This window comes from Phyllostomus hastatus, unplaced genomic scaffold (genome assembly GCF_019186645.2).
Source record: "Phyllostomus hastatus isolate PE091 unplaced genomic scaffold, TTU_PhHast_1.1 phas_scaffold_501, whole genome shotgun sequence".
NCBI lineage: Eukaryota > Metazoa > Chordata > Mammalia > Chiroptera > Phyllostomidae > Phyllostomus > Phyllostomus hastatus.
In genome coordinates, this window is record NW_025334033.1 from 50,977,523 (window position 1) to 51,003,806 (window position 26,284).

The following is a 26,284-nucleotide window of genomic DNA, read 5'->3' on the forward strand; positions in this document are numbered from 1 at the left end:
GCTTTTGTTTACCAGATATATCCACTAACAAAGTTGAGCAGATACCCTATGGAGAAAGAATAACTCTGCGCCCAGACCCACTACCTGAAAGATCAACTTTTGAGACAGGTGGGAGTCCCAGAGAGATCAATATTAAAACTCTTAGGAGTTTTATCTAATTATCACATGATTTTCTCTTTGGTAGGATTATTTGGGCCTCTTTTTACAATATAGATAAAAGTTTCATAAGTTGAAATTAGGGCAACGATTTATACTCATTCTAAAGTTAGATTTGTACTTTTTTGCTTTTATTTCAGAAAAAAAGAATATTGTTCTTATGTTATGCCATGTAATTGTTTTTGTAGAGCATGCAGGCCCACGTGATCGTTATGACAGAGACAGAGACCGTGAGCCTTATTTTGATCGTCAGAGTAATGTCATGGCAGATCATCGAGATTTCAAAAGGGACCGAGAAACACATAGAGACCGAGACCGGGACCGCGGTGTCATTGACTATGACCGGGAGCGATTTGACAGAGAACGCCGACCTCGCGATGATAGGTATGTTACGGAAAATGTCTTTACCAGGTGTGTAAATTACCATACACTTGAGTTCAGCAAAAATCAGTGTATCTAAAAGAAATTTAGTTAATGACATATTCTTTCACGTGTATGATTTGGAGAGGGAAGAGTAGCTCTGGACCAATTTTCAGGGAACTGGATGCTTGAATTTTACCAGCTTGAATTCCAGAAAATTAAATGAGTGAGAATGGCCAGAAAGGGAAGGAAATAGCATTGTCAATAAAGATGTAGTCATTACTTAATTAGTATGCAAATAATTTTTGCAATTTGTGAGCTCTTCAGGTGTGTATATACAAGGCAGATTTAAATGGAAAAGCAAAATAAAAATACAAATATTGGCTATGTGTAATAGCTACTTACAGAGAAAATTGGGCAGGTAGTGGTGCTGCATTATGAGACAGAGACCTCCAATCTATTTTTATTTTTTATTTACCAAACCACACCCTGTTACACCTTCTAGGACTCAGTCATATCGAGACAAAAAAGACCATTCTTCGTCCAGGAGAGGAGGGTTTGAGAGGCCATCTTATGACCGAAAGTCAGACCGACCAGCCTATGAAGGACCATCCATGTTTGGAGGTAGGGCAGCGCCTTATTAACTATACGGATGTTGAGAATGCACACACAGATGCTTTCCATTGTAGCTATGGATGTAAATTTTCAGAGTAAAGTGCACTCAGATTTCTGAGACATGGTCACGTTATCATTTAAAAAAGCAGTGTAATTAGTAAAACATAAGTTGCTTTTATATTTTTTAAATTTTGGAAAATATTCATGGAAACAACACCACTTATAATCTTACCACCCACAAAATGACAGCTGTTAGAATTTTGTATATTTTCCTCTCATTCTCTCTACACACACACATTTATGAGTTGTAATCAAAATATAAACACAATTTCTTTATTGTGCTTGTTCCCATTGATAGTTTTTTACAGTTTTCCATATGTAAACATGTTATATTAATGGCTCTGTAAATTTTATTGAGTGGATAAAATATGACTCTTACTGTTGGGCATTAGGTTGCTTTTAATTTTTCACTGCTATAAATTCCACTTAAATTAGAAATTTATGTCTACATATACAGACACACTTTAGGTCATGCTTGGGACTATCCAGTAAGTATATATTATTCTTCTTTATCCTGTTTGCTTAAGTTTTTCCCTAAATTTCATACAAATATATAAGGATGAATTGAATATTTTTAAAAACATTCTGTTTGCCTGAAATCATAACTAAATCTTTTTATTTTCTTGATTTCCATTACTTAAAGTTTCTCTGTTTAAGGTTAAAAGTGGCTCCCAAGTCATTATGAATTATATTATTTTAGGATGAGTGGAGAGAGTTAATATTTTTAATAATTACTTACGAATCGTAATTTTGTTCAACTGCTGGAATTCTAGGAGAACGAAGAACTTACCCAGAGGAGCGGATGGCCCTGCCAGCTCCTTCGCTGAGCCACCAGCCGCCTCCAGCTCCACGGGTTGAGAAGAAGCCTGAATCTAAGAATGTGGATGATATTTTGAAACCACCTGGCCGAGAGAGCAGACCTGAGAGAGTGAGTCCTGTGTAGTTGACTAGTTTTCTCGCAAATCAGAAGCTGATAAGAAATCTTTTTAATTTAATACCCTGAATAGAATTTCTCTACTTTTCTGTGACACACTAATAATACCAGACTCAAGACATTTTATCATTTCCAAATTATCATGTAATCTGATTTATTACCTACCCTATAGAATTTTAGAAGTTAGAGCTTAACTGTTTGGCAAAAAAAAAAAAAGATATCAAAAAGAGGGAGGATTAGGAGGCTTGACTAGTTAAGGACTGTTTTCTTAGTGACCTTCAAATGTATCCATTCTTAAATCATTTTATTTTGCAGAATGATTAGATTCCATTTCAGTAAATTGGCACAGGAGATTTTCATCAGATATTTTGACTCTGTATATATATATGTCATCTTAAAACTTATTTCATTTGTTATTAATATAGCTACCCCAGCTTTTCTGTGGTTGCTGTTTGTATGATATATCTTTTTCTATCCTTTTCTTTTGATGTCTTTGTGTCTTTGAATCTAAAGTATGTCTCCTATAGTTGGATCATGTTTTTTTATGAAGTCTGACCATTTCTGACTTTCAATTGGATTGTTTGATTTATTTACATTTAATGTTACTGATATAGTTGGCTTAATTACATTTTTGGGTTGTTGTATAGAAATTCAGTTGATTTTTGCATGTTGATCTTATATCCTGACACACTGCTAAACTCATTAGTTCTAATAGATTTTTAGTGAATTCCTTAGGATTTTCTATATACAAGATCATGGCATGTGCAGATGGAGGTGGTTTTACTTCTTCCTTTTCAGTATGGATACCTTTTATTTCTTTTTCTTGCCTAGTTGCTTGGGCTAGTATCCTTAGTACAGTGTTATGTAGATGTGTGAGAGTGGACATTCTTATTTTATTCCTGATGTTAGAAAACTTTCAGTCTTCCATCATTAAGTATAATATTAAGTCTGGGTTCTCAATAAATGCTTTTCATGTGGTTGAGGAGATTCCCTTCCATTTCTAGCTTGTTAAATGTTTGTATCGTGAAAGAATATTGGATTTTTTTGAATGATTTTTCTGTGTCATTTGAGGTTTTTGTTTTTATTACGATTTTATCCTGTTGTTTGTATTTTTTTTTATTTTGTTGATGTGACATATTAGTTGCTTTTCAGACATTTATTTAAATCCCTAGGGTAAATTCACTTGGTATATAATTCTTTTTATGTTTTTGGATTCAGTTTGCCAGTATTTTGTTGAGGATTTTTGCATCCGTATTCATAAGAGATATCTGTGGTTTTCTGGTGATATCTTCATCTGGTTTTGATATCTGCTGTCTGCTTGATTTGAAATGCTGGCCTCACAAAAGGAGCTGGGAATTAATTGTTCCTTCCTCTTCTGTTTTTGGCAAGAGTTTATGAAGAGTTGGTATTAATCCTTCTTAAATATCTGTTAGAATTCAATAAGGTAGTCATCTGGACCTCATCTTTTCCTTGTGGGTGGTTTTTGATGATTAATTCACTCTCATCTCTTGTCCTAGTTGTATTCTAATTGAGTCAGTTTCACTAGTCTTTGTCTTTCTAGGAATTTGTCCATTTCATCTAAGTTATCTAATTTGTTGATTGGCATACAATTGTTCATAGTTTTCCTTTATAACTCTTTTATTTCTCTAAGGTTGGTAGTCATATTCCCTTTTTCATGTCTGAATCTAATAATTTGAGTCTTTTTCCAGTGTCTTAAGGTGGAGGGCTAGGTTATTATTTGAGATCTTTCTTCTGTCTTAATAAACTTTCTTATAAGCATGGCTTTGGATGCATCCCATAGGCTTTGTTACGTTGTATCAACATTTTTACTTATCTCCAAGTATTTTCTCATTTTTCTTCTGGTTTCTTCTTTTACCCGTTGGTTAATTAGGAGTATGGTGTTTAATTTCCACATACTTGTGCATTTTCCAAATTCTTACTACTGTTAATTTTAATTTTTCCATTGTAGTCAGAGTACTTTCTTTTATTTCTATCCTTTCAAATTTATTAAAGTTCATTCCATGGTATATCATGTGGTCTGTCGTGGAGAATGATAGGTCATTGTGAACTGTAAGATTTTATTGTAGCCCTGACCTGTGAGGCTCAGTTGGTTGTGTGTCATTCTGCAAAGTGAAAGGTCATTGGTCTGATTCTCGGTCAGGGCACATGCCTGGGTTTCAGCTTCAGTCCTGGTTGGGGCACAATGTTTCCCTTTCACGTTGGTGTTTCTCTCCTTCCCTCCCCCTCTCTCTAAAAAATAAGTAAGTAAAAATTATTTTTTTAAAAAAGCTTATATTCTAAAAATATCTTCTCTGAGTGATTGTTTTTTCATGTGTTTCAGATTGTTGTTATAATGAGAGGATTGCCTGGCAGTGGAAAGACACATGTTGCAAAACTTATTCGAGTGAGTACATGAGAGCCAGAGCGCCAGGTGCTTTTATTAGCCGTTTGTCTTCTTACCAAGCAGAATCTGTCAATACAGATATTTCTCATTTAACCCATTCTAGCTGGCTCCCGTGGTAGATGCTGTCCCATGTAAATTTGGATCTGCTTACACAGGTGTTTTTTCCTCTGTTTAATTTGAAGCCACCAGAAGACTGTATACTATTTAGCCCCAAGAAGAAACTGTAGTGTAAACATGCATTAATTTATTTCATAAATTCTCTAACTTTCTTGACTGCATGATTCTTAGGATAAGGAGGTAGAATTTGGAGGACCTGCACCCAGAGTTCTAAGCCTGGATGATTACTTCATCACTGAAGTGGAAAAAGAAGAAAAAGATCCAGATTCTGGGAAGAAAGTGAAGAAGAAGGTATGGTCACATCGTGACTCATCACCAGCAGTGAGAGGAGGAGTGTGGCTCTTTGAAACAGAGGAGGGCCCTCCGGTTGCTGAGCCCAGACTTAGCGCTCGGTTCGGAAGAATGACCGCGGAGTCGTCTCGGGCTGAGTGCTGACCAGGGCAGAGGTTCGGGGCGGTCTTTGCTTCTGCTAACTCCGTGTCTCCTTGTGGGGATCCTAGGTCATGGAGTATGAATATGAAGCCGAGATGGAGGAGACCTATCGCACCAGCATGTTCAAAACTTTCAAAAAGACTCTGGACGATGGCTTTTTCCCCTTCATCATCCTGGATGCCATCAACGACAGAGTTAGGCATTTTGACCAGTTCTGGAGTGCAGCAAAAACCAAGGGATTTGAGGTGCAGACTTAAGCTAGTTTTAGAGTGCTTTGTGTTACCGCGTGAGCGCTGCATTGGTTTGTCTAATCCCTATTCATTCCTCCTCAGGTGTATTTGGCCGAAATGAGTGCTGATAACCAGACGTGTGGCAAGAGAAATATTCATGGAAGAAAGCTTAAAGAGATAAACAAGGTGATTTAGGGGAACATAGAAGTTGTCGTATTTTAAACTTCATTTAGGCTGTATCATCCCTGTAGTCTGGAAGTTCTTGTTTATCCCCTTTTCATTCAAAATACCTTTTCTACCTGCTTCAGTAACTGTTTCTTAGCCACTGCAGCTCAGTGAGAAAGGGGGCCTCGCTCTGCCTGCAGCTGGTCTGTTAGATGTCCCAGTACCAGTTAGTTTGTCTTGGATGCTCACCTGGTGGTTCTTTGAGTTGTTTCCGGAAGTAACTTGACCCCCTGAATCTCTCAATAGATGGCCGATCACTGGGAAACTGCACCTCGTCATATGATGCGCCTGGACATCCGTTCTTTGCTGCAAGATGCTGCTATTGAAGAGGTGAGTATCCTTTGCCTCACAGTGCAGAAATGACCCCTTTTCAGAACACCTGTATCATTGTCATTGAGATGAACCAGTTATTAGTATTTTTCCACATTTTCTCTATATTGATATATTCTCCCTCTTTTCCTTATTAGTGTTATTACTACTATTTTTATCACTGTTGACTGTGGAACCACTTGAGAGTTAAGTTGCAGGGGTCATAACCCTGCACCCTGATATATTTCAGTGGTTGTCCCAAGAACAAGGGCATTCTTTTACAAAACTGAAGTATCAAGTGATTCAAACTGTAGTCTGAATTATCTCATATACAGTTTGCATTCAGATTTCACCAGTTATTCCCATGATGTGCTTTTATTATCACAATTTTTTAAATTCAAGATGCAGTTCTTCACTATAAAAAAATAGCTTCTTAGCCATGCCATTCTTATGGAAGACAAAGAATTTTTGAAGAGTAAAGTCAGTTGTTTTGTAGAATTCCCCTCAGTTTGAGTTCATTCGATGATTTCCACATGGTTAGTTTTAGGTTAAACATCAGCAGGGATGCTGCAGAGGTGACCTGTCCTCAGTGCATCATAACGGGGGACACATGATGTCAGTGTATTTCACTGTGGGTGATTTCAGTGTTGACCGTTTGGTTCAGGTGGAATCCATCAAATTTTTCTCTTTGTAATAAGTAATCTACAGGGAGATACTTTGAAACTGTTAAATATTCTGTTCCCCAACAAATTTTTGTGCAGTGATACTTCTTGCCTAAATTAATGTTAATTTGGTGAAAGTAAATCTTTATCATGGAAAAGAAAAGAATTTTCTTTTTTAATCAATCATGTACTTTTCTTTTGCTCGTCCTCCTCCTGTGAAGGAGAGTCATTCAGCGTTGTCGCACTGTTACACGTTCTCGCCTCCTGTGCCGCTCCCTGGCCCATTTCCCTCCGGCGTCTGCCCCGGCTGTTCCCCAGAGGCTCCCTCACCAAAGGGTTCCATGGCAGTGGACAATTCTCACTTATCCTGTTGCTTAGTTTTGCAATTCCACATGACATAGTTGAGCTTCTTCAAAACATTTTTCTCCTGGCTTCTGCGAATCCACCTTTTCCTGCCTTTCCTCTGGCCATGGCTTTTCAAAGTTTCCTTTGCTGGCTTCTCTTGCCCCAACAAGAGAAGTGCTTTAGGGTTTATCTATCCTAGGCTCTGGTTTTATTTTGCACATTCTATATGGGTAATCTTTCTGGTTACATGCCCTCAATATTAAATTGTAAAGACTGGAATACATTTTATCAACATCTTAGCAATAATTATATCTGAGTACAGGTGAATTTTATAATCAATCATTGTTTTCCAAATTTTCTACAGAAAAACATATATTACCTTAGTACATCTCAAACCCAGCCTTTCCAGTATGTAACTTAGCCAAACCTGTTCCTCTTCTAGGATTCTCTGTATTAATAATTAGACCCCTCACTCACTCTGGTGCTGCAGCCTTGACTCTCTGCATTGTTCCTGCCTCTTTTCCACTATACCAAAGCTTGAACCTAACCCTCCACCGTGTAGTCGGTCTTACAGGTTTTGTCAGTTGTAACTTCCACGTATTCTCCCTAACCCACTTGCTGTTTGTGTTGCTACCACCCTAGACCGTGCTACTGCCGTTTTGTCGCCCTGTCTTTTCTTAACATTTTGAAACTTGAATCATACACGTTTTACTTGATTGGAAAAATACTTGTTAAAGGTTTTAAAAAGAAATCCTGGTCATTTTATAGGCCTTCAAAACAGGTAATTACCAACGTCATAGGAAATTGTAAAGATAGATATCCCAGGAAAACGAAAGGCAGGCTTATTATTGTCTTTTATCAGATTGGTTTTAAAGTTTAGGATGTTAAAAATGACTTAGTATGTAACAGTGAGACCATGTGGCCTTGCTGTAGGTGACTGTGCTCATTTCAGATCTCAGTGAGGAGGGACTCAGCATTTTCCTAAGTATTAACTTAATCTTTTTCATTATGATTATTGGGGTGGTGTAGGTAGAAATGGAAGATTTTGATGCAAATATTGAAGAACAGAAAGAAGAAAAGAAAGATGCAGAAGAAGAGGAAAACGAACTGGTAGGAGACAGACCAACCACTTTGAATAAAGTGTCTCTTCATTAAAATCCTTAGGTGTTTAAATTCAGATCTGTGGTCAGATTATTACTGTTGATATGTACCGTAATGGTAAAAGTTTCATGATCATCTTCAAGGAGACTTTTGGATACTTTTTACTTCTCTCCTGACCAAAAGAACCCTCTACTGTGTTGTTACAAGAAAATTTTAAGAATGCTAAGAAACTTACCCTTGTACTTAATCATCTATTTGTGGGGTGGCTTTAGGGGAGTATACTTTTTAAGAAAATCAATTACATATGAAAGGGCATTCTTATACTCCAGCAGATATGTGGTACAGCCTACCACATATGCATAATTTTCTCTTCTTCGCTGTAAGATATCAAAATTGAGTTTCTGTCAACTGAGGCAGAAGAACTTACTGAATGAGGAGGCAGAGGGTTGCCGTAGACTGCTGGATTTGTTCTGCATTTTATTCTATTAAGTAATGGGGGAAATTATTTGACTGTGTAGGCAATGCATTTTGCTTAGGCTGATTAGAGACTTACATAGTGTGAGTTCAAAGTTGCTGTGTACCTCCTGTAACTGCTTTTGATCATATGTCTTAGAAATGTTTGCCTTACCCTGTCATTCAAGAATATGCGACCTACAGAGTTACATTACTTTTCAGTGTTTGCTAAATGAGGTACAGAGATTAGCAGTGCCTTGGAATAGTGTTGCTTTTTCAATTCAGAGTGTTACTCGGTTTATTTAATATTTCAGCTCTTGCTAACGCTGCTTCTCATATTCTTCTGAAAATGTACAAAGCGAGAACCCTGATTCCTACCTCCCAGAGAATACGGGCTCTCTAAGGTGTGGTCCCATAAACCCATGCATGATGTGAAGGACTCTGGGTAGAAACTGCGTGTTTATATAAAGAGATGGTGCCAACCTTTACATTTCTAGATTTCTATGTGGATTAAAAAATAAGCTTTAAAGTTAATAGCATTTGAGTCTCAGTATGTTATTTTTTTCTTTAAACAAAGCATTTTTCTTAATTAGGTTGTATTTTGACATGTATGAGCCAAAACATAGGCAGGAAATTCACTTAAAGGTCCACGCTGTGCTGGAACATGGCTAATGACCTCATTAGCTGCTCACAGCATGCATACTAGAAAGTGATCGTGTGGGAAGTCTCTAATGTTAGCTTTCTGAAGCCCCGTCTGTCTTTTGTGGAGAGTTCAGGATTTGGTTCATAACGTCTGATTTGCTTAGGCATAGGTCAAAACTTAGAACTTACAATTTTTTTAAATAAAATGCTCTGTAATAATATATTTTCACATTAGAAACCTGGCAAGGAAGCCTTAGGCCTCTACCCTGCTGGACTGTCTCTTTTATTTCCAAGTGGCTTAATTAACATTTTAAGCAGTGAGAAGATGATGTCATTTCAAGTGAGAACATGGTGGTTCCAGCAGGGGGACATTAATACACTTGTTTTGCCTATCTTTGTTATGAAACTTCTCTTAACCCATTCAAAGATGCAGAATCCAGATCTTCTACTTTTGGGCTTTATTCCAAGAGTAAAAGATGCTTGGAGAATTTTAACCAAAGGGTTAAGAGCAAGTCTCATGTCATTCGGACCGTATTAATGACATTCTCAATAAACTTTGCATTTGTCTGCTCTGTACTGACGACTACAGCTGGGTGAAGGCCAGGCTTTTCTCCATTAAGAGAATGGGTGGGGCAGTCATTGGTTTGACAGTCTGCCTTCATTAGTGCTTCCGTGAATCTGGTTGATGTGACTCAGAATTTACAATTATTCTAGTGATGCTTAAGGTTGTCAGATGAATTTTGAGGCATAACTTGTACAAATTTCATCAATACTTCCAACACCATCACTTCAGCATAGCTTTGTCTTGGTTTGTTCTTAAAATGTATTTGAAAAAGATGGTATAATTTATAAACCTGGAATACTGCATAATGAGTTGAAATTGAATTATTCTGATTTAAAGACTAGAACTGTATAAGACCTGTAGGTTTCCTGGAAGAAGACAATGCTCTATTACAGCCTCACAGAGAAGCTACCGCCCTAAAAATGTTCAACATACTTTGTAACTTACGTGTGTCAGTCTATTCTATGAACTTGAACATTCCCAATAGTCAGGAGATACATTTATTCTTAAAAGATGCTGACACCTTTGATGAACTTGTTCTACATAATAAGTTCTAGTGTTAAAGTTCTGTATGTTAGGGTCTGATAGAGAACAGAGTCCAAATAAAGGAAAAGGGGAATCATAGTAAATTACAAAAAAAGTATATACTTAACTTGCCCAGTGAATAAACTGAAAGGATTATTACATAGTTAAATAGGTATGTTGGGAAATTTGAAAATATTATGGGACTTGGTTTGAAATAAATCACCCAGTCATTTTATTAAATAAGATGTAAATTGCTTGTGGAGATTTCTGTTTTTTCATGTAATAGGAAAATGTGATTTTAGAAGGCATCGGAAATAATAATCAGTTTCCAACTTACGAAAAAGAAATGCTCTGAAATTGATTCAGTAAAATTAGCCTTTGTAAGATCTGCTGGTAAATGTATGGAGTCATTTAAAAATGAAGTTGAATTTCATAGTTGTATTCAGTGATACTAAGTTTTCTCCTTTCTTTTGAGTATTCAAAATTATGCTGGACTGTAACTGTCTTGAAAAACACTCTGGACCTCACGGCTACTATCACTTGAGTAGAGCAATTGATTTGAGATAATAACCCAGCTAGTATTATAAGTCCTCTGCTACTCTGAGTAATACTTGCACAGTAACTACCATACATTCTTACCATGTTTGCTATACAGCTGTTGTTCAGACTACAGTCGTGTGTCTTGAACTGTAGCGGCTTCAAAGCGCCTTTATGATACCATTCTGAAGTGATTACTCTAAAATCTAGGCAGTGAAGATTTATGAATTTGGTAATTCAGTTTCTTCCAAGATAATGAAACTGTGTTTTCCCGAAGGATATTTTTATAACGAGTGAGTGGAAACTGTATCCATTCCCAGTTTTAATGCTTTTCCAAAATCAAAAGTGATATGCATGTATGTGTCTCTTTCTAACCCTTCGAGCTTCTCTCTGTGTACGATTTAGGGTTACATTCCGAAAAGCAAATGGGAGATGGACACATCTGAGGCAAAGCTAGGTGGGTATTTCCTTTTTCCTGTTTTTATATGTGATACCTGATGGTAATGGTCATAGATCTTTCTGCTGTAAGGAGAACAAATTTCCCGAAAGTTCTGCTTCAACCAAGATTTTTGGCCTACCTTACATCCTCAGTCTGTTTTGTTAGCTTTCCGTTTACCTAGTTATGTCTTGTGACAGAATGAAAGAAGAGTGTTTTAAAAGAACTACCTTCGATACCACTTCAGGTTTTTCTAGAGTTAAGTGGGAACACATGATAAATTTAGTAATAAAATGCTGTCACTTTTGAAATCCATTCTTTCATATTAATCAGACATGTTAGTACTGATGGGAATTCTGATTTTCTAAGAATATTTAACTGCAGTCCAAAGTTGAACCAGATTGTGAGTACTTTGGGTGGAAATAATAGGAATAATGAATATTGAAGCTTAAAAATTAATTAAAAGGCAATTATTTTCCTTGTATAATAAATTAGAGTTTCTGAGTAGGAAGTGATCGCTGTATCATTTAGGTTTTTGAAGAGACTGCTTTATAAGATTCTACTTATATTTCCCTTCAACTTGCCTTTAGTGCCAGATTATAAGGTATAAACTGGTTTAAATGGTTGTCTAAATCAAAAATTGGAACTGTTTAGTGGGAAGTTATCTGCCAAGCAGAAAATCATGCATATCCAGTGGATTCTCCTCCAATATTTCATAGCATTTTTTTCTTTTTGTTTCTGTTTTTACCTTACTTAAAGAGAACCATTGAACATTTGGATTAAGATATGTTAATGAATAATCTAAGAAAATGTGATAAGGACTTTTTGAGAAGATTGACCTCACCAATATATGAAGTAGGGCTGTCGGTCTGTGAGTTTCTCTTCCTGGGATCATGCTGTTATTCCAGAACTGAAGGAACCATCTAAATATCCTAAGTTTAGAATGTATTTGGTCATTCAGCTGCTTCACTGTTTGGGACACGTTGTCTGTGTTTCCGACATCAGAGGGTGCATTTCACAGTCTCACAGGCTGTGCCTTTTATTTTGCCTGGCTGATCACCTTTCCCATTGATGTTGACCAGGTCTGGTGTTAAAAGGTAGTTCCATGAACTGCAGTGTTACTGCATTATTGGGATAGTTGCTTTGTTGTAAAGTCTGGATTGTTTTTTCTACTGTATGTCCTGTGAAAATTGTTCGTGGTTACTGACATTCTTCCACTAGTCTTCCCTCCGTAGGAAATCTTCATAACCAACTATCTCCTTCCCTAAACTTTTAAAGAATTTATAAGTGTTTAAATGCAATTATAAATATGTAGGAAAATAATCATCACAACTTACTTTTAATAATAGTGCTTTAGATCTGCTTATCTCAACATTAGATTAAGACTGTTGGAACTTCTGTGCTTTTACGATGACCTGTGAGACCGTGAAGATCGTGTCCCTTTTCCCCGGTCCTCTGAATAGTGTTTATATTGGGGGGCATAGAGCAATCATAAACAAGACGGATTACAAAAGAGAGAAATATTTTAGCCAAGCATATAACCAGAGGCCTTATGTCATATATGGTCTAGGATAATGTGTTTTTAAACTCTAACCTATTTTCTATTTTTCTTTCTAATTTTTAAAGAGAAAGGAAAATAGAAATTAGTAATGATGATTCAAGAAAATATGCTATTAATCTTGGTATTGATTTCTGGAAAAAATTTTTGCCTGTCTACCATTTGCTTCTCAGAAAATACATTTTATACAAATTTAGTCTATTTTAAAGGCAGTGTTACACAGTGAATTCCAGAAATGGATTTGTTAAGTAAACCATTTCAATTAAAGGCACTAAAGATGTAGCAGTGAATCTGGAAAGTACATTCTAACGAGCTTGCAGTTGGGCATTGGTTTATTTTTAATCGGAGTGACACTGATGTATGTAAGTACTTGCTTCACACACCCTGTGTTACGTCGAGAGCTAATCTGCCCGTGGAGGAAGACAGGTCGAGTGTGAGCATTCTTGAAAGTGCTCGCCTCTGAGATTAGCCTGCGGAAGCAACTAAAAAGAAGATTCTTCGCTATAACACAAGGATCTTCATCTGAGAACTAGCAGCCTGTTTATGTTGCCTTCCTCATCGTAACAAATTCAGTAAATTTGATTATCAAGTACAGTTCATTTTTCTGAGTTTCCCAACATTCTTAACTCATTCTTGGTAACATGGTTATGCTGGATGGAAGCATATTAAGCTTTAGCACTGTCACATTGAGCCAGAAGAGCAGAATCTGAAACTGAGGAGTTTTGATTCACAAATGAATCTGCCATTGAGAAGATACTCACCTGTACTCTTTCAAGGAGAGAGTTAAATCTCATTGCAGATTCTCGATCTATGTTCATGAAGCACAGTATACAGTCCAGCCTGTGTTTGAGTGTGACAAATTAGAAGTGGTATGATTTTAGACACATTCAGAACTGGCCCTGGCTGGCGTGGCTCAGTGGGTTGAGCTCCAGCCTGTGAACTGATAGGTCGCCAGTTCTATTCCCGGTCAGGGCACATGTCTGGGTTACAGGCCAGGTGCCCAGTTGGGGGCGTGCGAGAGGCAACCAGTCGATGTATCTCTTGCACATCCAAGTTTCTCTCCCCCTCTCTTTCTCCCTCCTTTTCCATTTCTCTAAAAATAAATAAATCTTTTTTAAAAGAGAAAAGAAAGAAAACATTTAGAACTGGGCTGCACTTCTGGCTTGGGTGTCATAGAGCTGCCGAGACTGCCCGTGTTACCCCTTGAGTCGCACCCAGGACCCAGGCACCCTAATGCACATCAGAGGCTGGGGAGGCTTAGCCTTGAAGCTGCTTAAGTTCCAGTGACGTGATTTAGGTTTCTGCATACCGAGTTCTTTTGCGTTTCTCATCTCTGTCATTTGTCTCTGCTTGTGAGTTACTGTGTGTAGGTCCTTCTGTGTGTCAGGCGGTTCATCTCCGCAGTCGGAATGCAGTTACGATTTGTACAGGCACGTGACTTCTGTGTGTTCACTACAGACAAATGTCCAGAAACATTATTTACTTAGGAAATACACAGATATATCTAAGTTTTTTTTCTTTTGCGCTATAATATATATCCTGTTTTGAAGATGTGTTAAAAATCTGTGACTGGTCAAGTTGGATATTAAACCTTCATCTTCATCTTAAAACGTCATCTTTTGAAACTCAAACCTCTGAAAATCGTTAGCGTGAGTGTATTGGACACGGGTTGTCTTCTGTAACTAGCGCCCCAGACGCCTCCTCCCTCACCTTATGCCGTACATCTGTGTGTTTGGGTTCCCAGGGTGCCACGCGGAAGAGGCATGAACCTTTCTTCGGCCTCAAGAAGGAAACTTTAAACATGTTGCGCACAATTATATCTCAGATTAAACACTACAGACAGGGGTGTTCAGACTAAAACACATGCTCTGAACTTCCTTCCATGTGGCCAGTACGTGACTCCTGGCCCGTGGCTCCTGTCACACACAGTGTGCGAGGAAAAGTGCTTGCAATTCAGTCTCCGCACTGCCCTGCGTTGCTGCTTGGCCGCACCTTATTCTTGGAATTGATACGTGAAACTTCCCTTCGAAGTATGTTAATGTCAAAATTGATCTTACTAAGCTTGGAAATTCTTTGAGGTTAATTAATAATTGTACGGGAGCTTTTCCTACTCTTCTGGTGGTACTGTAAGTGTCGAACTGAGACAGGTTTACTGTTTGTGGGGCTTTGTTGGTTTTCTAATACTGTGACCCTGCACAATCAAGGGGTCACTTCTTTAAGATTCCGTGTAATATGGCCTGTCGTATACATGCAGCTAGAACCATTTGGTACAGCATGTGATTTACAGAGGTTAGGAGACTGTTTCTGTTGAACTCATCCATGTTAAAATTTTCCCAAATTGATATGATAAAAAATTTTTTGAGTTTTGTGAAGTGTCGTAGTTTGCCTGGCCAGATTTTTAAATAATACTGTTTTTGTCGGGGAGGGGTTTAGAAAATAAAGGCTTTGCCAAGTATGCAAACTGTTACTGGTTTTTGTAGCCTGTGTGGTATGGTGCAATTAGCTTTGTGTGAAACTTGCACATTCGATGCATATACTCGCCCTCTCCTGCCACTGCTTCCATTGTACGTTTCATGGCAGTTCTCTCCAACTTGGTGCCTAAAAGATTTCTGTCACATACACTCTGCATCTGAAAACTCCCTTTGTGGAGTTCAATGAAGTGTGGCTATTGAGTGTTTCGGAAGTTTTCAGATTTTCCTTTATTGACCTGCTTAATAATAGTGTGCTTATAACAACTACAGATGATTTAAAAGTTTAGTGCTTCAGTGTAACTAAACTATGTAACATAGTATTCCACATGTAGAAATCAAAATCAGTATTAACAACCAATAAAAAAGACCACACATTTCATCTTGTGTTCTTTGAAGACACCTAAACTTGTACCTTGTAATTTCTGAATTGTAAGTTCCTGTTCATGTAACTGAGTACAGTGTGGGGGCCTTGGAAAGCCCAGCCCTCGAAAATTGAGGATTCAGAAAGAAAATTCGGATCTGGTCACTCTGGCTGACTAGCCCTTTGCCTCAGAGTGGTCAGCAGTGCTACATAGTATAACCGAAGGAAGTGGTGGTTTGTGCGGTCAGCTTACTCATACACATTAACTCACGTGAATCTTCTCACAGAGGTCGAACTCCCAGGAAACCGTTCATCTAAAACCTTTTAAAACGTTAGCTTGGCTCATCAAGTTCTTGCTTTTCATGTGACACAGCATCACACATGATTGCAGGTCCAATGGGTGGTGTTCACACTGCGCTAGAGGATAAAAGAATGGGAAAAAGTGTTTTTTTAAAAACCCAACTTTGCATTTTCCTTCAGAGCATGAGAGCCGAAAGTGTGATTTGGGAGGGGTGGTGGGGGAGACAGGGAGGCCAGGAGACAAGCGCCTTTCTTGCTCTGCCCATGTTTGTTACCTGAACCAACATCGTAATGTAATGGCTGTCAGGACGAACAGCGGATGAATAGTGGAAGTGGCACAGAATTTGATAGTGTCTCGGCCAAGAAGATGGTCTGGATCTGCGAGAGATGCTGCTCGCAACCGCGTGGACGCGGCGCCCTCTGACAGTGCTCCAGCCCTCCTTCCCTTGTTTGTGCATCGTGTGCGAGCTCCCGCTCCCCCTTAACGCTGCGGCTCTGTGTTTGTCCCCCAGACAAGCTGGATGGCTTGAGGACTGGCACTAAGAGGAAGCGGGACTGGGAGGCAATTGCCAGCAGAATGGAAGATTATCTTCAGCTCCCTGACGATTACGACACTCGTGCTTCTGAGCCCGGGAAGAAGAGGGTAAGAGACTTCGTCAGTAGCTGCCGGCAGAGGGAGGGGGCCCGGTTGGGCGTCTGGTTTTAGAAAGTGACAGGCAAATAATCACGCATATGCTGCTTTTCGGAGCAATTTAGTTTACACTATATTATATTACACTTCAGAAAAACGAGTCAGACTTTATAAATTTTCAGGTCAAAGCGTACAAGTAAACTTAAAAGTAGAGAACAGAAATGGCTAGCATGTTGTCAACCTTAACGGACGTTGGAGTAGCCACTTGGGCCCTTTTGTCATGGAGCAAAGGAGCCAGGTGCAGAGAAGAGCGTTAAAGAGAATCTGTGGGACTTCTTAACAGAGCAGATGTAGAGAGTCCAGGACGGGTAGACTCAGGACTGGCTCTTCAGGGTTCTGGGCATAAGCACTCCGTGTATGGGGTGCCATTTACTGAACTAGAGTAAAACTGGAGGAGTCAAAAGTTTGAGAGTGAAAAAGCGGAAGTACAATGAGGGGCCATTTAAATTTGAAATGATAATAGGACTCGGGACTCCAACATTTAGAGTACAGTTAGAGATGAGTGTTTCGAGAAGTAGAGAGAAGTGCATCGCTAAACGGTACAGAGAAGACAAGTAAATTGGGAACAAAGAAATAGCCACTGAGTTTGACACATGGAGATCATTGATGATTGATCAATAATCAGTCAGGTTTTCTGTAAGAGTTGAAGCACAGAAGTTTCGCCCCGACAGGGCACAGAGAGATAAAGTTAGGTCTTCCACAGAGATGTCAAGTTCAGCAAAAGCAGTATCTCTGTATAGCCCTCAAAACGAAGTAACAAGGCAGAAGGGGTCATATGATACATGATCTGCATAAACCTTTTCCAGCTGATCAGTCTTGATCTTTCTCTGTCAGCACCTCCTTAAATGATTTCCTAGTTTGCCCTGTTTGGTTGTACAGTCAGTTATATATCCGGTCCCTTATTGATAGATAAATATGCTGTTTTCATTTTATTGCTAATACTGTGGTGAAAGTCATGATGTACGAGGTCTGTCCAGAAGGCACCCAGCCATGTACTATGAAAAATAGAGACATCTGTTGAAGAAGATACACAATACAAGAAACGCTGTGCACAGGATAATGATGCCTCAGTCCCCTTCAAAGTAGGCACCTTGGGACCTCACACAGTTCTTCCTGTCTCCATCAGCTGCCCCATTGTATTTTCCTGAATCTCATCAACAATCAGAAATCTCTTACCTTTTAAAGGTGATTTTAGTTTTGGGAGAAGCCACAAGTCAAAGGGCGCCAAATCTGGGCTGTAGGGGGGCTGAGTCACCTGGGTGATTTGATGTTTCCCAAAAAAACTCTGCACAAGACATGATGCATTAGTGAGCGCACTGTTGCAACGAAGCTGCCAATCACCAGTTGCCCATAGCTGCAGGCCTCTGAATCATAGGAATAGCTTCCATGGAGGAATGTTCAAGCTCAACTCAAAATTTGACACAGAACAGATTCATTGCTCTACTGGCTCAGTCATTTTGAATGCGACAGCCACACAGCACACATGGTCACTCAGTGGTGTCTACTGCCCCCACTGACTAGTGCAGTGAAGTCATCATTGTTCACGCATGTGCATTCCAGTCCTCTCTCCTTGGCTGCTGGGTTACATCCGTGTCACACAAGCTGTTCTCGTTACATTAACGATGGCTGGACTTTTTCCGGACAGACCTCATGAATGTCTTGACATCTCTTTGAAAGTATATCCCTAGGATGGACTTCTAGCACTCAAGCTGCAAGCTCATAGAATATGATTTATCATTTCTGACAGATATTGTGAGATTGCTTTCCAGAAAGGTACATCTATTCATACACCCACATGTAAGTAAACACCTGTTTTTCCACACTTGCTCCCGCAGTGCTGTTACCAGGCTTTCAGATTTTTCACAATCTGATAAGTGAAAGAAAAGGCATCTCATTTTACGCTTTTTAAATTAAGAATGAGGTTGTATATAATGCCTTTATCTTTATACATCATTGCCTTTTTCTGAATTTCTTCAGTACTTTACTAGAAAAAGGACATTTACTACAAGGGGGTGAAGGTTCGTTAGGGCAGACACCATCACAGAGAACGGCAGGTTCAGAGTGCTTTCATGTGCGTCGGAGTCCCTAGGCCCCGCTCCGTCTCCGTGGCCTGAGCCGGTGGGGAAGGCAGACCTGACCAGGGGCCTTCCTTGTGTGCCCAGCCGCACCCAGGGCCTACCCGTGTGGACACCTCCTATTCCAGTTTTAAGGTTGGGGCAACGGAACAAAGAACCCTTCTTGGGGATGATAATTCGGTGGAGTTCTGGTAACCATGAGTAATCTGGTAACCATGAGAAATGAGAAATATTGTCCTCTGGTTTATTTTTAGTCCGATAACTATCACCCTCCTCAGTGAGGAGTTTGTGATCCCACGCACTTTACGTTGTAAAGAGGTGGGCGCGGAGCTGAGCTGCGCACACCCTGGTTCTTTAAAGCGGCCCCACTGTGGCTCTCCTCCCCTGCCTCGCTCCCGCGTTTCGGACAGTCTTTAACTCTCAGACCACTTGCAGAATCGACGTCAGAGCACCCGGAGATCCTGCAGGTAGCAAGGAATACACAACTCATTATTCGTTCCTTTCCTGGGCTCTCTTGAGTTCGGATACTCAGCTTTTTACAAATCCCAGGCGAGTTCCCTGGAAGTAACTTCCGCTCTATGAAAAGGTCATTCGGGAGAATTGATCCTACTATAATTTTACCAAAATGGTTAGGTTTAAAATATAATTTATTTTTTAAAAGTTTCACTTTCTTCGTTGGGTGTAAAATGGTAGCTCAAGTGGACTTGCACTTTGCTCCCTCGGTGACTGTGGGAGGTGAACCTGCCCCTTGTGCTGTGTGCTGAGCTCGTTGTGGAGATACTTTCAGTGGCAGTGGATGACGTATGTGTGCCTCAAAACTTCCAGTGTTCGCTACGGTCTCTCTGCACTGGAACCTTTTTGAACAGTTAAGATCAGTGGCCAACAAGTGGAGATTGTAAATCTCAACGATAGTTCCTCTAGGGCAACCACTTCCGGCTGAAGCCACTGTTCTGCGGGCACTGCCCAGAGACTCCGCGCAGGAGAGCGGGCAGGGCTGGAGAGCGGGCAGGGCTGGAGAGCGGGCAGGGCAGGCAGGGCTGGGCTGGATGCGGAGGGATCCGTGTGCTGGGACTTCATTCTGGGCGTGGGGGAAGGGTGCGCCGCAGAGGAGAGTCACGAAGGCTGTGGGTTTTAAGGAGCTCATTCTAGCAAAATGGGTTGAGGGAGCGAGAGTGCACACAGGAGTGCACACAGGAACTGAAAAAGCGTGACAGGAGTTGGCAGGGACGGGCCTGAGCCGATGAGCGCGGACCTGTCCGGAGCTGGTCTGGTGAGGACGTGGCGATTGCCTGGGGGGGCCTTCTGTAGCTTAAGATACGTGCCTTTCTCTAGTTCTCCCACTTAATTTCTGACCTTTTACACTCTGGTTTCATGTTAGTCATCCCACCCCTTAGAGACTACCCAAAGAGGGGAAAAGCCTTTTGCATATTTATTTTTCCTAAAGCCCAGCCTAACGCTGTGTTCTTTCCAGGTGAGATGGGCAGACCTGGAGGAAAAGAAGGATGCAGATAGGAAAAGGGCCATAGGTTTTGTGGTCGGACAGACTGACTGGGAGAAGATCACAGATGAAAGTGGTCACCTGGCTGAAAAAGCCCTCAATCGAACCAAGTATATATGAGACTTAGTTTTCAAACGGAGTCATTGTTCCCCTAAGGTAAGACACAGAGTCACATAAGTAGCCTACTGTGTGGTTGTTTTGAAGGGTTTGAGATCAGGTAGACAGCATGCTTTGTTAAAAATGCATCGCTTTCTGTATTTTCTGGTTCTGAAAAAGTAAGTATGTGCTAGTGGCCAACATTTACAAAACGTTCTAAAAGGAAGCAATTTTCTGCAACCTGGCTCACCTGTAAACAAGTGAGACTTAAGAAAGCACGGGTTCTGTGGTGTGTGAAGGACTGGGGTGATGAGAGACTGAGGTCTGCTGAGCTTGCCTGCTCTGTCCGGGCATGACAGCCTCTCCGTTTCTTTCCAGGTGGTCCTCCTCACGGTGATCTGAAGCCAAGGCCCCGGAGCTTCGTTGTGCGTCGCCTTGCTTCCACGTTTCCGTTTTCGTTCTGTTTCTACTGCTTTCGTTTTTTAAAGTTCTCCAGTGTCCCCAGGAGGTATTAGGGTCTTGCTGTACCTAAGCAAGAAATTAAATTTTTAAAAAACTATTTTGGGGAGGGTGGGAGTGATAGGTTAACTGCCGAAACCAGGTGGGGAACTGCTGGAGGATTCCAACAGAAAATGTTTTCTCCACCTTACAATCTCACGGACTCTGTCATCATTGCTTTGTGGCTGTTTTGGTTTTTTACTGTATGTAACTGGTAGCTGATTGTACTAGGATTAAAAACAATAAACTTTCATGATAAAGCCGATGAGATTCATGGGCAATACAGCATGGGCCCCTTTCTCTTGTTTTCTCAGCTTTATTTTTATTGCTTTTTAGATACGGTGTGTTCTGCTGGCATGCTAGCCGCATATCCCAAAACCTCTCTCCCACTGAATATTACATGGCTTGATGATTCCGTGGCACATAACACAAGGCTCAGTGATGTTCAAAACACTCGTCTGTGTTTTATTGGTGGTTTCCTTCGCTACCTTTGTATCTTAAAGACTATACAGACGATTTTAGATGTTTGTTTTTGTTCCCTAGAGCACATCTGTTCTGCAACATGATTTACTTTATTTTTCGGGCCCTTTCTCTGTTCCTCCCTCTCTGTGTCCTTCCTCTTTTCACGTTCTCCCTTGATGCTGTTATGCTTTTATTTTTCTTGCTCTGACTTGGACACCTGCTGGACAGAATTGATGCACTCCGTGGAACCCAGGAGCTTATTGCCTTAGTGCTGATCCTGAATCGTTGACTTTTTAACCCAGATCTCAGGGAAGGAGTGTGGGGATGCAGAGCCCTCTGGCAGGAAGCCTCTAAGCCTGCCGGGTCTTCAGGTTCTTGCCAGACTGCTCGTGGTTGGGAGGCACGGCTACTGCTCGGATTTCCCTCTCTCGGGGACAGTGCCAGGGGACACAGGAACATGCAGGGCTATAACCCATGTCATTCCTGTGTAAAAACAGAAAAGGAGCTATTTTCCCTTTTTCATTCTGCAAAGAAAAAGATGTCGTTTTCTGGCACGAGAGAAGACAGAGAAGAGCCTTCTCCCTCGAACACCGTTTCTACTTTGTAATCCAACTCAGTGCGTTGTAAATTTATTCATAGAAGGGCTTGAATATTTTGAAATGTTCACTTTTGGGATACAGACCTTTTGGTTTTGTGACTTACATTAAATACTGTGTATGGAGATAATATTTATTAGTATCTGAATAGTCCCACTTTGGGTTCAAGAACTTGAAATTATGGTACTGAAGACTAAGTTAATGGGAACTCCTAACAACTTCTGTATGTTATCCTCCCTGAAATCCTGAACGTTACATGTGTAAGAAGCTTTAAGTTCATGAACAAGTCAGTATTGAATGTGTGATTTGCTACATTAAACAACTCCCATTGTTTGTAGTATTTAACAAGCTACTTTGGTTACATTGTGGCCAATAAGACATCTGTATGTACTGAACTTTTTCAGCTGCCTTTATGGTGTTGAGCAAAGGTGTATCACAAGATAGCCGGTAGAATTATTGTTTGTAGAAAGACCCACGAGATGTGTTCTCTAGTTCAGAAGGAAATGGATGCATACATTTCTTACAGAGAATATTTTACTCTCAGTCTTCGTAACCTTTTTATAGTCTGACTGGCAGTGTTCAGATGCCAATTAAATGAGAAGTGGTAATCCTATCAGTGTAGACTTCCACTCAAGATGGCAGCACAGATAAACACGGCTCACCTCCTCGCAGAACCACATCAAAATCACAACTAAATTATAGGGCAGCCATCACTCAGAACCGTCAGAAACTGAACTGAATGGAAGTCGACAACTACAGAATAAAGAAATTGCATCCATCCAGACTGGTGGCAGGGGTGAAGATGCTCAACAAGCTGGCCCCACACCTACATATGGTGGATAAAAATTAGGGAGGGATATCTCAGGAGTGACAAGTCCCAGCCCCACACCAGGTCCCCCAGCCCAGGGTTCCAGTGCCAGGAAAACAAGGCCCCATAACTAATGGTGGCAAAAACCAGTGGGGATTGAGTCAGTGGAAAAAACTCCCGAAGTCCCAAGCAATCCCCCTTAAAGATCGACACACAGACTTATGCAGAGTCCCTGCTGCTGAGCTCAGCACTGTGGCAGCAGCTTGAAAGGCATCAGTGGCTTACAGGGAGGAACTGAAGTGTCTCACATCCAGTGAGAGCTGTGGGACAGCTTTATTCCAGACAGAAAGGTGAGCAGAAGCCATTGTCCCTTTTCTGAGCCCTCTCCCCACAAAGCTGTAGAGCTGGCAGACAGCAGACAAATACCGTATATGAGACTCCATCAGCCTCGCTTATACTGTTCATCCCACCTGGAGATCCACCGAAGCTCTGTCTCTCCGAACTTACAGCTATTAACTGGTTTTTCTATATGAATGGGCTCATGCTTCACAACTTTCTAAATCCCCTCAAATAAGCAATAGCTGGCTACAGTGAGCCCCCTACATCTTGCTGAGTAGCCCCAGGCCCGGCACTAATAGCAGCCAGCCTAGGTTCACAACACAAGTAGCAGCCGTCTGCAGATTGCTTTATAGCTCATGCTGGGTGGCCCTGGGAAAAACAGGTGGGGGCTGACTTTGGCCTTCATCGCCTGGAAAAGCCCAGAACCTTCACACCCAGAGGACAGCTACAGACCATGTCAGAGCACCACCATCCTGCCTCTGTACTGCTCATCCTCCACAAAGGGCAGAGGATTGTGGTCAATGGTCACCACCAGCTCTTGCAGCTGACTGGCCTGAGTAAATCCCTCCCATTGATCTGCCAACAGCAACCAAGACTCAATTACAAGAGGAACGTTACTTAGCCCATGTGAAGGGTGCACCTCAAGTACCCAGCTTGGGTGGTAGGGGAGGCTGTGCCACTGGACCCTACAGGACACCTGCTACACTAGGCCACACTACCAAGACAGGGAGTCATAGCCTCTACCTAATACATGGAAACAAACACAGGGAGGCTGCCAAAGTGAAGAGACAGAGAAACATGGCCCAAACGCAAAAACAGATCAAAAATGCAGAAAAAGAACTAAACAAAATGGAAATACACAATCTATCAGATGCTGAGTTCAAAACACTGGTTATAAAGATGCTCAAAGAACTTAATGAGGACCTCAACAGCATAAAAACTATCCAGCCAGAAATGAAGGATACATGAAATGAAATAAAGAACAATTTACAGGGAAACAGCAGTAGAGTGGATAAAGCCAAGAATCAAGTCAATGATTTAGAACACAAGGCAGCAAAAACAACCAATCAGGACAAGAAGAATGAAAAGAATCCAAAAAAACCAAGGATAATGTCAAGAACCTCTGGAACAACTTCAAAGGGTGCCAACATTTGCATCATAGGGGTGCCAGAAGGGGAAGAGAAAGAGCAAGAAATTGGAAATCTATTTGAAAAAATGATGACAGAAAATTTCCCTGATTTGATGAAGGAAATAGACATGCAAGTCCAGGAAACATCGAGAGTCCCAAACAAGATGGATGGAAAAAGGCCCACTCCAAGACACATCATAATTAAAATGCCAAAGGGTAAAGATAAAGAGAGAATCTAAAAGCAGCAAGAGAAAAGCAGTTAGGTACCTACAGGGGAGTTCCCATAACATTGTCAGCTGATTTCTTAAAAGAAACTTTTCAGGCTAGCAGGAATTGGCAAGGATATATTCAAAGTCATGAAAAAGCAAGGACCTACAGCCGAGATTGTTCTACCCAGCAAAGCTATCATTTTGAATCAAATGGCAGATAAAGAGCTCCCAAACAAGAAAAAATCGGCCTGGGTAGATCTCTCCCATTGGCCTGCCAACAGCAACCAAGACTCAACTATAAGAGGATGGTTGCTTCATCATCACCAAACCATTATTACATGAAATGTTAAAGCAACTTATTTAGGAAAAAGAAGATGATCAAAGCTATGAACAATAAAATGGCAATAAATACATACCTATCAACAATTGAATTAAATAACTAAGCAAACAAGAAAAACAGACAATCATTGATACAAAGAACATTTTGATGGTTGCCAGGTGGAGAGGGGGCTAGGGGAATGGTTGAAGAGGTCAGAGGATTAAGAAATACAAATAGGTAAGTATAAAATAGCCATGGGGGTGTAAAGTACAGTGTCGGAAATGGAGTAGCCAAAGAACTTATATGCATGACCCATGGACATGAACAATGGTGTGAGGATTGCCTGGGGGGATGGGAGGTGCTGGGTGGAGGGGCAAAGGGTGAAAAATTGGGACAACTGTAATAGCATAATCAATAAAGTGTAATTTAAAGAAATCTGTCAAGGTAGCCCTGGCTGGTGTGGCTCAGTTGGTTGGGGTGTCGTCCTGTAAACTGGAAGGTCGCAGATTTGATTCCTGTTCAGGGCACGGGTCTAGGTTGCCAGTTGCATCCCAATAGGGGCACAAACTAGAGAACTAGAGGCAACTGACTGATGTTTCTCCCTCTCCCTCCCTTCCCCTTTCTCTCAAAAAAAAGTCAGTAGTGTGTCCTCTAGTGAGGACAAAAAAATTGATCGCTCTGCCTCTTGTGGCTCAGTGGACTGAGTGCCGGCCTGTGGACCAAAAGCTCACCAGTTCCATTTCTCATCAGGGCACAAGCCTGGGTTGTGGGCTGGGTCCCCTGCTGAGGGTGTGTAAGAGGCAGCTGATCAATGTTTCTCTCACACATGGATGTTTCTCTCCTCTTTCTCCCTCCCTTCCCCTTTCTCTAAAAATAAAAACCTTTTTAAAAAAATCTATCAACGTAATCTATAGTAACAGTCTTAAAAAGAAAATGACATGATCATATCAGTGCAGAAAAAGCATTTGACAAAATTCAATATCCATTCATGATTTAAAAATTAAACTCAGAAAAATAGGAACGGGAAGATTTCCTCAACTCAATGGCAAAAGACTGAATGTTTTCACCATAAAATCAGGAAGACAAGACTGTCGTGACTCTTAATTCAGCAAGTTCTAACCAGTGCAGCAAGACAAAAACAAAACAGAAGAGGTGATAATTACCCATTAATTTCTTTAAATGCATCATGGTTTTGCCTTGCAGCCGTGGCGTTCTGCCTATGATCTTCTGTCAAGAGGGGCTGGGGAGGAGTGAGGTGAGTCAGAAATGGTCTCTGCCAATTTTTGTAAGATATGGGTTCAAATGGCCTCAGGGGATGAACGTAGACTGTTGCCTACTTGAAGAAATTGGTGTAGCAGATAACCTGAATGAAAGGAGATTCGTGGAATAGAGACCGTCATTTGGTATTTGACTTTGCTAGTCCAGTGTGAGACTTAAGAAATTCTTGAATTTGCATTATCACTAGAAGCAAAATAGAAGAGAAAGTCCACGAGGATCTTGGAGAAATTTGGTGTAGTTAGAAAATGTCCTTGGAATGCTAAGGACCAAACTTGAGTTTTATTTATTTGCTAGCATTTTACTGATGTTATTAACATTGTTCTCCTTACCATCTCAGCTGCTTGAGATGTGTTTTAAAATTTGTGTTTTAATCATCATATTTAAACTCTTGTGGTGGCTTGTCTTCATACAAAATGGTCTGAGTTGGGGGCAAGTTCCTGATATCTTTAACATTTCACATCTTTGAAATTAAACATAAAACTTCTCACTTC

At 40.6% G+C, this 26,284-nt stretch overlaps 1 protein-coding gene across 5 annotated transcripts in view; it reads left to right on the top strand.

Moving 5' to 3' along the window:
- YLPM1 (YLP motif containing 1) overlaps positions 1-20,936 on the top strand; it is a 61,736-nt gene extending 40,800 nt beyond the window's left edge. For 4 of the 5 annotated variants that reach the window (XM_045822256.1, XM_045822257.1, XM_045822258.1 and 1 more), the window contains 14 exons: positions 16-108; positions 345-540; positions 1,022-1,140; positions 1,965-2,119; positions 4,467-4,529; positions 4,818-4,937; positions 5,147-5,323; positions 5,411-5,494; positions 5,780-5,863; positions 7,879-7,959; positions 11,075-11,126; positions 16,308-16,438; positions 20,033-20,215; positions 20,534-20,936. In XM_045822256.1, the coding sequence (XP_045678212.1) occupies positions 16-108; positions 345-540; positions 1,022-1,140; positions 1,965-2,119; positions 4,467-4,529; positions 4,818-4,937; positions 5,147-5,323; positions 5,411-5,494; positions 5,780-5,863; positions 7,879-7,959; positions 11,075-11,126; positions 16,308-16,438; positions 20,033-20,179 (1,502 nt within the window). In that variant the 3' untranslated portion in view covers positions 20,180-20,215; positions 20,534-20,936. Of the gene's footprint in view, positions 1-15; positions 109-344; positions 541-1,021; positions 1,141-1,964; positions 2,120-4,466; positions 4,530-4,817; positions 4,938-5,146; positions 5,324-5,410; positions 5,495-5,779; positions 5,864-7,878; positions 7,960-11,074; positions 11,127-16,307; positions 16,439-20,032; positions 20,216-20,533 lie in introns of those variants that run through there. The other variant, XR_006783750.1, reaches the window with a different exon arrangement.
- Positions 20,937-26,284: the final 5,348 nt, after the last annotated feature.